A 13,583-nucleotide genomic window follows, 5' to 3' on the forward strand; every position below is an offset into this window, starting at 1 on the left:
TAATAGCATTTTGCAATGCAGCAACATCAGCATTGCTTTACAAAGGAGAAAGTACGCCTGACAAATTTATCAATTCTTTTGAGGAAGCAACAAGCTGGATAGATGGGGAATCAAGATATACTTTTGGATTTCCAAAACCTTTTCCCCACAAGCCTATTTGAAACAAACCTGCGACGTTAGGTGTAGTATATTAGTATTGATATAATATTGGCTGCCTAATAGAAGATGGAAAGTTGAAAGAGGGAATTTCTGCTGGAGCTACACTTACTTAAAGTACATATTAATGACTTGGGTGACAAGTGAATGTATGATCAAGTTTGCAGATGATGCAAAAGTAGTTGAGAAGGCAAGTAGTGAGAATTTAGTGTCTGCTGAGAGATATAAACAAATTGAGTGAAAATTGGGCAGATGAAACTTATGAAGTTATGCACTTCAGCAGGAAGAACAGAAAAGCATGATATTTTAAATGGAAAGACTGCAGAAGGAAATGCATTATAAAAATAAGGAAGCTATCCTAAAACTCTGCAAGGCACTAGTTAAACCACACCTGGAATACTGTAACAATTATGGTTCCTTTTTATCCAAGGGAAAATGTATTGCCATCCAGAAAGAGTTCCCTAGGTTGATATGTCTATGAAATGATTTACTTATGAGGAGAGATTGAATAGGTTGGGCCAGTACTCATTGGAGTTCAGAAAAATGAGAAGTCACCTTATTGGAAAACGCAAGATTCTAATGGGGCTTGACAGGGTAGATGCCGCGAGATTATTTCACCTTGTGGGAATTCCAGAACCAGAGAGTAATCTCTTCTAGACAGAGATGAGGAGGAATTTCTTCTGACTGAGTACTGGTGAATCTGTGGAATTCTTCACAAAGGGCTGTTGAGGCTGGGTCATTAAGGGATATTCAAGGCTGAACTAACCAGATTTCTAATCTGATTCAAGGGTTTTTGAAAAAGGTGAGAAAATGGAGTTGAGGATTGCTATGTCAGACATGATCTTATTTAATGGTGGAGCAGGGATGGACTGAAAGGCCTATTTCTACGTCTTGTGTTTCTCGCACAATTGTTCATTTATTTACTTTGATCCAACTCGTTGGATAATTCATTCTGATGGCCTACCTTCCTGACTTTGCTACCAAAGTAAATAACCTCACATTTATCCACATTATGCTTCATCTGCCATGCATTTGCCCATTTGCTCAACCTGTCCAAGTCGCAATGGACCATTGCTACATCCTCCCTCATAGCTCATCCTCCCACCCAGTTTTGTATTATCTCCAAGTTTGCAAAAATTACATTTGATTCTCCATCTAAATCATTTACATATATTGTGAATAACTGGGGTCCAAGCACTGTGGTACCCCACAGTCACTCCCTGCCACTTGAAAAAAAGACCCATTTATTCCCACTGTTTGTTTCCTGTCTGCCAACCGGTTCTGTCCATGTCAGTACACTATCCCCTGATATCATGCATTTTAATTTTACATGCTAACCTCTTTAATGTTGGGCTTCTTCACACCTATCCTGACCATATATCTCAAAATGCATCCCATCTAAACAGTATTTTAGCACCTTTGCTAACCTCCTTGATGTCTTACTAACCATTAATATTCTAACATGCTGAACCATTTTGAACATTTCAAGCAAATATATTTTGAATGTTATTTTAACTGATGAGAATGAATATAGAAATTTGTGCATATTGGCAAAAATGCCAAATTATTTGAATTTAATGTTCTCATAGTTACAGAAATGATTATCTGCACATAACTTGTAAGCATGTGAAAATATCAAATAAACGTTTGTAGGCATTTTTACTTTTGAGGTCAAAAAATTTCTGTTAGAATTAATAAACTTTTATTTCAAGAATCATCACTCTAGAATTATAAATGATTTTAAATGTTGAAATTTTTACCTGATAGATCTGCACTGCTGGAACGAATGCCTATAATGGAGAAGGTAACTAATGGACCTACAGAAACTGCACAAACTAATGGAGAGGCAGAGCCTACAATAGTGGAACCAAAATTGGCACCCAGTGCTACTCCACCTAGTAACCAGGTAACTTCAATTGGTATATTTCCACAAATACTAAGAATCGTGAGTTGAATGATTGAATTTTTGGCTCATATTGATTTATTATCGGGCTTGTACTGAAGGAATTCAAATCTCTAGATCCACATATTTTTGTGCCTTACCTACCCTGAAATAGATGGAATATTTTGGACATTTTTTTAAAATTCTGGATGTCATCAGCAGGACCAACATTTATTCCCTAACTGTCCTTGAAGGTAGTATTGAGAACCACCATCTGGAATCACTGCAGTCTATCTGGTCTAGATAGTGTTCCAGGATTTTGGCCCAGTTGGGTTGTGTGTAATTTGAGAAATATAATAGTGTCCCTGTGCACCTGTAACCTTCATTCAACTGTGTTAGAGAAGGTGGGTTTGGAAGGTTCTGTTGAAGATTGGTGTGATGTGCATTGGTATCAATGGTATAGGTAGGAAAGGGGTTGTGGAATTCTGTGAAAGTTGGGGGTACAAAGAGGAAAATTAACAAGCAGCACCTCAAATGTCATAATCTCTAAGAGTTCGCCTGGTGTCATGTACAAGTGAGTACAGAAAGAGGGCAATACTGATGGAATATGGCTGGAAAGATAGTGCAGGAGGGAATCCTTTAAATTCTTGGAAAACGAGAGCTGGCTGAGGGGGAGGAGCTGCACTTGTACAAACTGGCTAGGTTGCAGTTGAACAGAGCAGGACCAAGTTCCTACAGGCTATTCTGCTAGTAATTTTTGTGCATTTTTCTAAAATTCCCTCTATCAAAAATTTGAGAGATGCTAGGACATTACAGAGAGACATAGCATTAAAATAGAGAATAGCATGTTAATGGGTGAAGTTGAAGGAAGGGAGAATTTAAAACACGTAAATCAGGATTGGGTTGCAAGTATGCAACTGCTCGGGCTACAGTAAATAGGATTGGTGCGTTATGGGCTCGGATAATCTTGTGGAGTTGCAGCAATAACAGGCCTGTCTGAAGCAAATGCAGGGTGCATGGTTATAGGGTGTGCAGGAAAAGAAAAGGAGAGGTGGTCTTGATAAAATAAAGCTTTGGGAAAGAGGATGTCTGAGGGTTGAAGGACAAAATCAATTTTGCTAAACCTAAAAGAGAGATGCAATTATGTTGTCCATTATAGTCTGTGGACCACTAAACTAGTGTGAAGGATGCAGGGGGAAAATTCCGCAAGAAAATTTGACAAGTCCCAGCATTCTAGAATAAGACCAATTTTGTATTGTTCGAAAAAGAATGGAAAAATAATTAGCAGTTATTATGAATATACTCCGCCATTTAAGTAGGTAATTTAAACATAGATGGGTGGGCTTAAATAGCCTCAATGTCTAGACATGACCGGTCTTACTCAAAAATGCAGTAAGGCTTCAAAATTTCCTTTGTTCAGACCAGGATTGTGGTAGAAATACTATGGATTCCTTTTATTGATTGTACTTGAATCTGATCATTCCCTCCCCTAAAATCTCTGCTTGACTGTTTGACCGTATGTATTTTAGTAATTCTGTGCAAGAAGTTTCTATGTTCATTCTTATGTCTTGCAAAGTAAAATGTTTTCAATCTTTGCACTGTTTGGGAAAAATTCAGACTCGAAGTGTGCAATTATGGAAACCTTGGAGGTGGTATCTGGCTTCTTGTGGTCCCCACTAATTCCAATGACTTAACAACTTTTATAAAAATGGTGGAGAAATTGCAATTTTGACCAAGTGCTTGAGTATCTAATGGGCACAGAACTTCTTTCAATCTTCAGCATTGACAGGAGTAAAATTGTGCAGAAAAGACAGCAAAATATTGTGTTTAGAAGCTGCTTTGAGTTCTTCCCATTTTTGTGAAATGGCTTTCAGTATTATTCTCCTCCTTTTAAAACTAATGATGCTAACTCACTTGGATTACTACTAAATTGAGAAATATATTGGTGCAATTCAATAAAAAATATTAAGCTAGCAGAGAGATGCTGAGTAATAAATTTGACAATTGAAGTGGATGTCAAGACTGGATCGCTGATATGCATATAAATAAAATGTGTCCACATCAATTTGGATTAGCGATGGATTTATTTGGAAATACATTCCAATTAAAGTGATTTTTTTTTTGCTAAAATTTAAATGCTTGAGTTGTGTGTATAAAATTTAGCCTTCTCTTTTTCAGGCTAATGACTTGTTAGACTTGCTTGGAGGAAGTGATGTGACACCAGCGATTCAGACTGCACCACCCAGTAAACCAAACACAGCTGGTGGAGAGCTTCTGGATCTGTTAGGAGGGCTGGATCTAACAGGTAAGCTTAATGCAAACGTGTTGATGTGCAGTCAAAGAAATAAAAGAACTTTGACTATCAGAGCTGGATTTTGTCATATCCATGGTGGCCTCTATAATGGGCTGGAAAGCCAAAAGCAGCTTGTTTTGGCTGTTTTGTGGGAGCTCTGACTGCTTTATTCCTACCTAGCAGCTAATGTTTGCCTCTCAGCAGCCACCAGCCAATTGTTGAAAAGGTCAGAAATCACATGACACCAAGTTACAGTCCAACAGGAGTGCTGTGAAAGCTTGATTTTAAATAAACCTGGTGAACATTTAACCTGCTGTCATGTGACTTCTGACTGTCCACTCCAGTCCAACACCAGCACCTTCACATAATAGAAAATTGTTGGATCTGAGAATATTGCTGTGGACTTGGCCATTATGTCTTGTGAAGGAAGATGCCTCACTAGGCTACAGAGTGCCAAAATGGGACATTCCTTGGTTCAAGCCTGCAGGGTTACCTTCAGGGTTTTCTAGGCTTTCCATACATGGGGGCCTTTGCACAGCTGGTAAAGTTAGTGGAGTGAAGAGGCCACTTAAGTGATACTGTGGCCTCCAGACGGGGTATTTCTATGTTCTGTACTGTTGGCAGAATGCCAAGGTGGCCAGCACTCCATTAACTTCCCTCTCTCTTTCTTTCCCTTGTGTTTTTATTCTTCTCCCATCCTCCTACCTAGCTTTAGGTTTGAACTATGCAACTAGTATAAATTTTTCTCTTGAAAAATAAAACAAATAGAACCTGCAAATCTGGGGAAGAAAAATATGAGAACACTGCAAACTGTTGTGTTAAGAATTACTGTGATAACAGTTAAATTCAGGAAAGGATTATTCAGATTGCCTAAATGTTCTGTAGCTTTTTGCACTAAAGCTGTTTGCATAAGTTTGACTTCCAGTGAGAACTCTGACTAACTGAACTTGCTTTTCTGAAGATGGTGGTGTCTATTTTAAATTTTCTATCAGAGCTTTCCACCTATGATTTTTTCAATTAGTTTACTAGTCTCAGCAAGGTAGTGAATTGATTGTATTCTGAAGCAATAGATAGTCTGGAACCATCAAGTGACAATGAGCCAGACTTAGTCATACAGCATGGATGCAGACCCTTCGGTCCAACCAGTCCATGTTGAACTTGATCCCAATCTAAACTAGTCCCACCTGCTTGCTCCTGGCCATACCCCTCCAAAACCTTCCTATTCATGTATCTAGGAGAAAGTGAGGACTGCAGATGCTGGAGATCAGAGCTTAAAAATGTGTTGCTGGAAAAGTGCAGCAGGTCAGGCAGCATCAAAGGAGCAGGAGAATTGACGTTTCGGGCATAAGCCCTTCACGAAAGAGGAGGGTGTGCCAAGCAGGCTAAGATAAAAGGTAGGAAGGAGGGACTTGGGGGAGGGGCGTTGGGAATACAATAGGTGGAAGGAGGTTAAGGTGTGGATGATAGGCTGGAGAGGGGATGGGGGCAGTGAAGTTGGGAAGAAGATTGCAGGTTAAGAAGGCGGTGCTGAGTCTGAGGGTTGGGACTGAGAAAAGGTGGGGGGAGGGGAAATGAGAAAGCTGGAGAAATCTTATGGTTGGTGGGTTCCTGTAGGTGTCGTGGAGCGCCTCATCTTCCGCCTAGGAACCCTCCAACCACAAGGGATGAATGCAGATTTCTCCAGCTTTCTCATTTCCCCTCCCCCCACACCTTTTCTCAGTCCCAACCCCCAGACTCAGCACCGCCTTCTTGACCCGCAATCATCTTCCCAACCTCTCCGGCCTATCACCCTCACCTTAACCTCCTTCCACCTATCATATTCCCAACGCCCCTCCCCCAAGTCCCTCCTCCCTACCTTTTATCTTAGCCTGCTTGGCACACCCTCCTCATTCCTGGAGAAGGGCTTATGCCCGAAACGTCGCTTCTCCTGCTCCTTTGATGCTGCCTGACCTGTGCTATTCATGTATCTATCCAAATGTCTTTTAAACATCGTAATTGTACCCACATCTACCACTTCCTTGGAGTTCATTCCACACTAGAACCACCCACTGTGTAAAAAAAAACCAAAAAGCCTCGTTTTTTTTAAATCTTCAGTGAAAAACATTCCAGCCTTTCTAGACTTTCTTTATAACTCAAACCTTTTCATATCTGACAACATCCTGGTAAATCTGTTCTGAACTCTCTCCAGCTTAATATTGTCTGTCCTATAGCTGGGTGACCAAAACTGGACACAGTATTCCAGAAGAAGCCTCAGCAATGTCCTGTACAACCTCAACATGACTTCCCAACTCCTATACTCAAAGGACTGAGCAATGAAGGCAAGTGTGCCAAATGCCGCCTTAACTACTGTCTATATGTGATGCAAACTTATGTACCTGCACCCTAAGTCCCTCTGTTCTATCATAGTACCCAGCGCACTACCATTAATTGTAAAAGCCCTGCGCTCTTTTGTTGTAATGAAATGCAATATCCCCAGATTGAACTCGATCTGCCAATTTTCAGCCCATTGTCACATTTGATCAAGATTCCTTAGTAATCTTAGAAAATCTTCTTCACTGTCTACTATGCCACCAATTTTGGTGTCATCTGCACACTTAGTAATATGCCTTCTATATCCTCATCCAAAACATTTACATAAATGACAAACAAAAGAGGACCTAGAACTGATCCCCACAGAACACTGCTGGTGATAGGCCTCCAGTCCAAAAAGCAACTGTCCTCCACCACTGTCCCCTGCCGTTAAGCCAATTATGTATCCAATTGGCAAGCTCACCCTGAATCCCATTTGGGCTGACTTTACCAATTAGTCTACTATGCAAAACCTTGTCAAAGGCTTTGCTAAAATCCAAATAAACAATGTCTACTGCTCTGCCATCATTAATCTTTTCTAGTAACTTCCACAAAAAACTTAATCAATTTTAATGAGGCACGATTTTCCTCACATAAAACCATGCTGACTATCCCTAATCTGTTTGCTTCTCAATCTGTAAATCCTATATTTTATTAACACCTATTAGCAATTTGCCCACAACCAAAGTCAGACTCTCAGATCTATAGTTACCTGGTTTCTCCTTACAAGCTTTCTTAAACAAAGAAACACCTCCAGTCATCGGGCATCTCACCCGTAGTTCTAGATGATGCACACTTTCTGCAAGGGGTCTTGCAATTTCCTCCCTTATTTCCCATAACATTCTAGGATATGTTAGATCAGGTCATGGAGATTTATCCACTTTTATATTCTCTTAAGACCTCCTGAACGTCCTCTTCTGTAATGTGTAGAGTTTTTAAAACGTCAAAGTTTATTTCTTTGCATTCTCTAGACTCCATTTCTTTCTCCACAGTAAAAACTGACACGAAATATTCATTTAGTATCTCTCCCATCTGCTGGTGTTCAACACACACTATCTCCTTGATCTTTTGAGGCCCTACATGCTCTTATGTTTGTAGAATCTCTGGATTATCCTTAACCTTATCTTCCAATGCTATCTCATATCCCCTCTCTACCTTCTGATTTCTTAAGAATACCCCTACAATGTTTATTGATTAAGAGATTCAATTGAACCAGGTTGTTGATATCGAAAATAGATTCTCTTTTTGTCCTGACTGGAGCCTCTATCTTTATTCATCCATCTTTCCTTCATCTTTCACTCTCGTAGGAGCATAATGTCTCTGAACTTCCATCATCTCTCACTCTTGAAAGCTTCCCATTTGTCAGAACTCCTGCCTGCTAACAATCTACTCAAATCAACTTTTGAAAGTTCTTGTCTCATACTAATTTAAAAACCTGAACTTTTATGGAAGGCTTACCCTTTTCCGTAACAATTTCAAAACTAATAGAATTAATAGACAAAGTCTTTTCCCTGGGGTCGGGGAGTCCAGAACTAGAGGACATAGGTTTAGGGTGAGAGGAGAAAGATATAAAAAAAGACCTACAGGGCAACTTTATCATGTAGATGGTGGTACTTGTATGGAAAGAGTTGCCAGAGGAAGTGGTGGAGGCTGGTACAATTGAAACATTTAAGGGGCATCTGGATGGGTATATGAATAGGAAGGGTTTGGAGGGTTATGGGCCGAGTGCTGGCAGGTGGGACTTGATTGGGTTGGGATATCTGGTCAGCATGGACGAATTGGACCGAAGGGTCTGTTTTCATGCTGTACATCTCTGACTCTATAACCTGAAACGTTCCTCCACCTTTACTTCAGTCACCTGCCATAGAGTCACAGAGCTGTACAGCATGGAAACACACCCTTCAGTCCAACTCCTCCATGCCTACTAAATATCCTAAACTGATCTAATCCCATTTGCCAGCATTTGACTCCTATCCCTCTAAGCCCTTCCTGTTCAGGTACCCATCCAGATGTCTTTTAAATGTTGTAATCATGCCTGTCTTAGTACCCAAAAGAAGGTCCAGCTTTGCTCCTCTAATAGGAGCATCCACTTATTTTTAATAGAATTCCTACAGTGTGGAAACAGGCCCTTCAGCCCAACCCTCTGAAGAGTGACACACACCCAGACCCATTCCCCTACCCTATGCATCCCTGAACACTCTGGCCAAATTAGCCTGGCCGAATCACCTAACCTGCACATCTTTTGTATTGTGGGAGGAAATCTGAGCACCCGGAGGAAACCTACGCAGACAGTCACTCGAGGCTGGAATCGAACCCGGGTCCCTGGCGCTTTGAGGCAGCAGTACTAACCACTATTGATAAAGAAAAGTTTCTTGAAAGCCATTTGACAAATTCCTCACCATTTGAAGTGGGCTCTTTAAAGTAGGTGCAGGTAATATTAAAGTGAAAATAAAGAACTGATTGAATCAATAGTTACTTTGTATGTGTATTCATAAAGGATGTTATTGTTGGCCCAGGTCTTCTGATAACCTAATAGTCTGGGACAGAGCATACCCTGAAAGATCCTAATCAGTGTCTCAGAAGTCCCAATGCATTGATACTACAGTAATTGCTCAGGGACTTTTATATTTCTGGTCGATTAGCTGGAATCTGGAACTCTCAAATATGTCCCTAGTTTGGTCAGAGGCTTTGGAGGGATCTGACTCCAGCTGATATATTTAGCAAGGAGAAAGTACAGGGCTAACTATAAAACTGATCTCCGTATCACTCATGCATTTACCCTACACTCCTCCCATCATTGTCACTGACCTCCCTGTGCTCCCTGACCCCTCTGTTGCAGATGACACCCAAGTTGGAGGTGTAGTGTACAGCGAAGAAGGTTACCTCAGATTGCAACAGGATCTTGACCAGATGGGCCAGTGGGCTGACAAGTAGCAGATGGAGTTTAATTCAGATAAATATGAGGTGCTGCGTTTTGGGAAAGCAAATCTTAGCAGGACTTATACACTTAATGATAAGGTCCTAGGGAGTGTTGCTGAACAAAGAGACCTTGGAGTACAGGTTCATAGCTCCTTGAAAGTGGAGTCACAGGTAGATAGGATAGTGAAGAAGGCATTTGGTATGCTTTCCTTTATTGGTCAGAGTATTGAGTACAGGAGTTGGGATGTCATTTTGCGGCTGTACAGGTCATTGGTTGGAATATTGCGTGCAATTCTGGCCTCCATCCTATCGGAAAGATGATGTGAAACTTGAGAGGGTTCAGAAAAGATTTACAAGGATTTTGCCAGGGCTGGAAGATTTGAGCTACAGGGAGAGGCTGAACAGGCTGGGTCTGTGTTCCCTGGAGTGTCGGAGGCTGAGGGGTGACCTGATAGAGGTTTACAAAATTGAGGGGCATGGACAGGATAAATAGACAAAGTCTTTACTTTAGGAGTCGGGGAGTCCAGAACTAGAGGGCATAGGTTTAGTGTGAGAGGGGAAAGATATAAAAGAGACCTAAGGGGCAACTTTTCACGCAGAGGGTGGTACGTGTATGGAATGAGCTGCCAGAGGATGTGGTGGAGGCTGGTACAATTGCAACATTGAAGAGGCATTTGGATGGGTATATGAATAGGAAGGGTTTGGGGGGATATGGGCCGTGTGCTGGCAGGTGGGACTAGATTGGGTTGGGATATCTGGTCGGCATGGACGGGTTGGACCGAAGGGTTTGTTTCCATGCTGTACATCTCTATGACCCTATGGTACTACAATCTTAACTGGTATTTTTGTTCTTTTTGGCCAATATATCCTTCCTAAGGCATAGTCAGCAGATCTGTCAGTACTCCAAGTGGAGGCTAACCAGGATTTTGTAAAGCTGCAAAATAAGTTCTGCATACTTGTACTCCAGTCCTCCCAGATATAAAGGCCATCTTTCCATCAGCTTGGATTATTATTTTCTGCGCCAGTTAATGGTATTTTTAAAAACCATGCACTTGAGCCCCTAAGTCTCTTTGGATGTCTGAAGTGGCTAACCTCTCACTTAGATTGAAATCCATCTGCCACAGTTCTTGCCTGTTCACCTAGTCTATTAATATTCCTTTATGATTTTATGCTATCATCTCCAATGTCACCGAACTTTATGTCATCAGTACATTTAGGTATAATTTTCTGTGAAATTACCCAGGTTTTTAATTAATTTATCTTTATTAAATGCTCATTATAAAGATTATTTTCTCTCTATTTCGTATAGAAGATCAAAATAGGAAAAGGATATTGCTTTAAAACAAAACTTTGGAAGGCGATGTTGCAGTTTTAAACAAGTTGCTGGAAATCGGTTATATTTACATTATTGCCCTGTTGGGGGTCAGTCGGCTGGGTGACCAGTTTGTAATGCAAGTCGATGCCAACAGCATAGCTTCAGTTTGAGGTTGCCACGAAGGACTCTCCTCAATCTCTTGCCTTGACTCACCTGAGGCATGGTGATCCCCAAGTTAAACCAGCCTCAGGTGAGTCAACTTGGTGATCCCCAAGTTAATTAGAGAGCAAACCTATGGCCTGGGTAGGACTGTAGTGACTGTGTCTTTTGTTGTGTTCTTCAAGTGTTGGGAGCAGTTACTGGATTCATTGCCGTGGGTGTTCAGGGTAATTTGCCCAGAAACACTGATTAGTTTTCATTTAGAACCGTTTATGTTTAGTATGACAACAATTCTGACTCTTGTGCAAGTGGACTGTCTTTGAACAATACAGCAGTAGAAAATCTCCAGCTTCTCCAAAAAAGAACTCTTGTCCTCTTGTAAAGAATCAACAATTAATTGAAAGACAACTGGCTATTTACACTAGCTATTTACTTTTATAAGTTGCTGCCTTGAACCAGTGACTGAGACACTGAACAATTAGCATGCAAACTGCGCTGTGTCTGCATTAAATAACTGAAAGTAGTTAGAAATAGGATGACTGGGACTCTGAAGAAGCAACAGGACACCTCTGACTCCGGTGGACTGGTGCTGTCGACTTGTTTCTTAACATTTTTTTTCCACCCATAACATTGTTTTGATTTGTCTGTGTACATGTATGGTACTAAGAACAGGTAAAATTTACGTTAAAGTTATAAATTGATAACTCCCAGTTTGTTTGCCAGTAGTTGGAATTCAATTATCTGTTATAAACAGTAATTAATTACAGTTTACAATGAACTAGAGTGCATCAGGGATGAAAATTGGGATTTTTGAATAATTTGATTAAGTCTAACCTCTGTGCCAACCTGGGAGTAATGGGACTTGGGTATCAGCATGGATTGTGATATATTTCAAACTGAGGTTTTGCATATCAGTGCTACCTGAAGAATATTTCATAAGTCATTCTAACTTTAAATATTTTGCCTTTATGGAACGAACATATGAATTTGATTTTTTTCCCCCATTAGTTTGGTTGTGTTTGTGGTCAAATTTTCTTTCTGAATACATGGTTTAAAAATACTAGCCAGGAAGTAGAAACACATGCAAATAAACTTTATAAAAGCGCTATTGTACACCTGTTTCATGTGCCTACACCTGTTTCATGTGCCGCAACCTTTATATTTTCAAATTAAAACTTGTGCACAATTAAAAATGTGCACAATTCAAAAGTAATTGCTTTCGTTTGGTTGAGCTAAAGTAAATTTCAGCATTGTCAAACTTAACCTTGGAAAAGTAGCTTAATGATTAAGCAATACCTTTTTTAATTTTCAGGTCTTTGAATTTTTTTAAAAACTATAAATGGCCGGCCCTCCCTTATCTCTGTAATCGGCTCCAAACTCTCAAAATATCTGTACTCCAATTCTCACCCAATGAGCATTTCCAATTTTAATTACTGCATATACTTGAGTAATAAAGTCGATCTCATGTAAAACTTGACCCCTTATTTTTGGCCAGAAAATCTAGATTTTCCATATCTCATGTAAAAGTTGACCCTAGTTCTTCACAAATAACAGATCAACATTTGGGAGAAGATTTGTAGCTCGGATGCTAGTTGTTGTGGTTCTGTTCGCCGCGCTGGGAATTTGTGCTGCAGACGTTTCGTCCCCTGACAAAGTAGAGTACATCCAAAAAGTGCAACAACAACTTGCAGATACCAACACCTCCCAAAAGAGGGAGTTTGACCCCACCCCCCCAGTTCACCAATAGGATAAACAACACACTAAGGAACCTACAAAAAAACTGACCGATAACCAGGTTTGACCTATAGAGAATGAAACCTGAAAGCAACACCACCCCCAGATTCTATGGACTACCTAAAGTGCAATAACCAGACATCCCACTCAGACCCATAGTATCACTACCAGGGACACCATCACACAAACTGGCTAAAGAACTACAGCAGAAACTGAAAAACCTGATCAGTAGATCCAGACACTCTATACAGTCAACACAGGAATTCTTGGACATCATCAGAAAAATGCACATAGACAAGGAAGAAACTATGTGCAGCATGGTGGCACAGTGGTTAGCACTGCCGCCTCACAGCGCCAGAGACCTGGGTTCAATTCCCGCCTCAGGCGACTGACTGTGTGGAGTTTGCACGTTCTCCCCGTGTCTGCGTGGGTTTCCTCTGGGTGCTCCGGTTTCCTCCCACAGTCCATAGATGTGCAGGTCAGGTGAATTGGCCATGCTAAATTGTCCGTAGTGTTAGGTAAGGGGTAAATGTAGAGGTATGGGTGGGTTGCGCTTCGGGACGGTGTGAACTTGTTGGGCCGAAGGGCCTGTTTCCACATTGTCATGTAATCTAGTCTATGGTCTCAATCAGTGTAACGGCACTGTTCACCTCTATTGACAAAACCCGAGCCAGAGAAACAATAGCCAACCTGCTAGACATACAGGACAGACAACAAGACAGGGAGCCTATCAACAAAGACTGCATACTCAAACTACTGGACCTGTGCCTCACAAC

General features: G+C 40.8%; 1 protein-coding gene across 1 annotated transcript in view; it reads left to right on the forward strand.

Moving 5' to 3' along the window:
• Window positions 1-13,583, forward strand: part of ap1g1 (adaptor related protein complex 1 subunit gamma 1) — a 110,698-nt gene that overhangs the window by 77,081 nt on the left and 20,034 nt on the right. Inside the window, exons 18-19 of the mRNA XM_072596138.1 lie at window positions 1,924-2,062; window positions 4,217-4,343. Of these exons, the coding sequence (XP_072452239.1) occupies window positions 1,924-2,062; window positions 4,217-4,343 (266 nt within the window). The remainder of the gene's footprint in view (window positions 1-1,923; window positions 2,063-4,216; window positions 4,344-13,583) is intronic.

This window comes from Chiloscyllium punctatum, chromosome 26 (genome assembly GCF_047496795.1).
Source record: "Chiloscyllium punctatum isolate Juve2018m chromosome 26, sChiPun1.3, whole genome shotgun sequence".
In the NCBI taxonomy this organism is placed as follows: domain Eukaryota; kingdom Metazoa; phylum Chordata; class Chondrichthyes; order Orectolobiformes; family Hemiscylliidae; genus Chiloscyllium; species Chiloscyllium punctatum.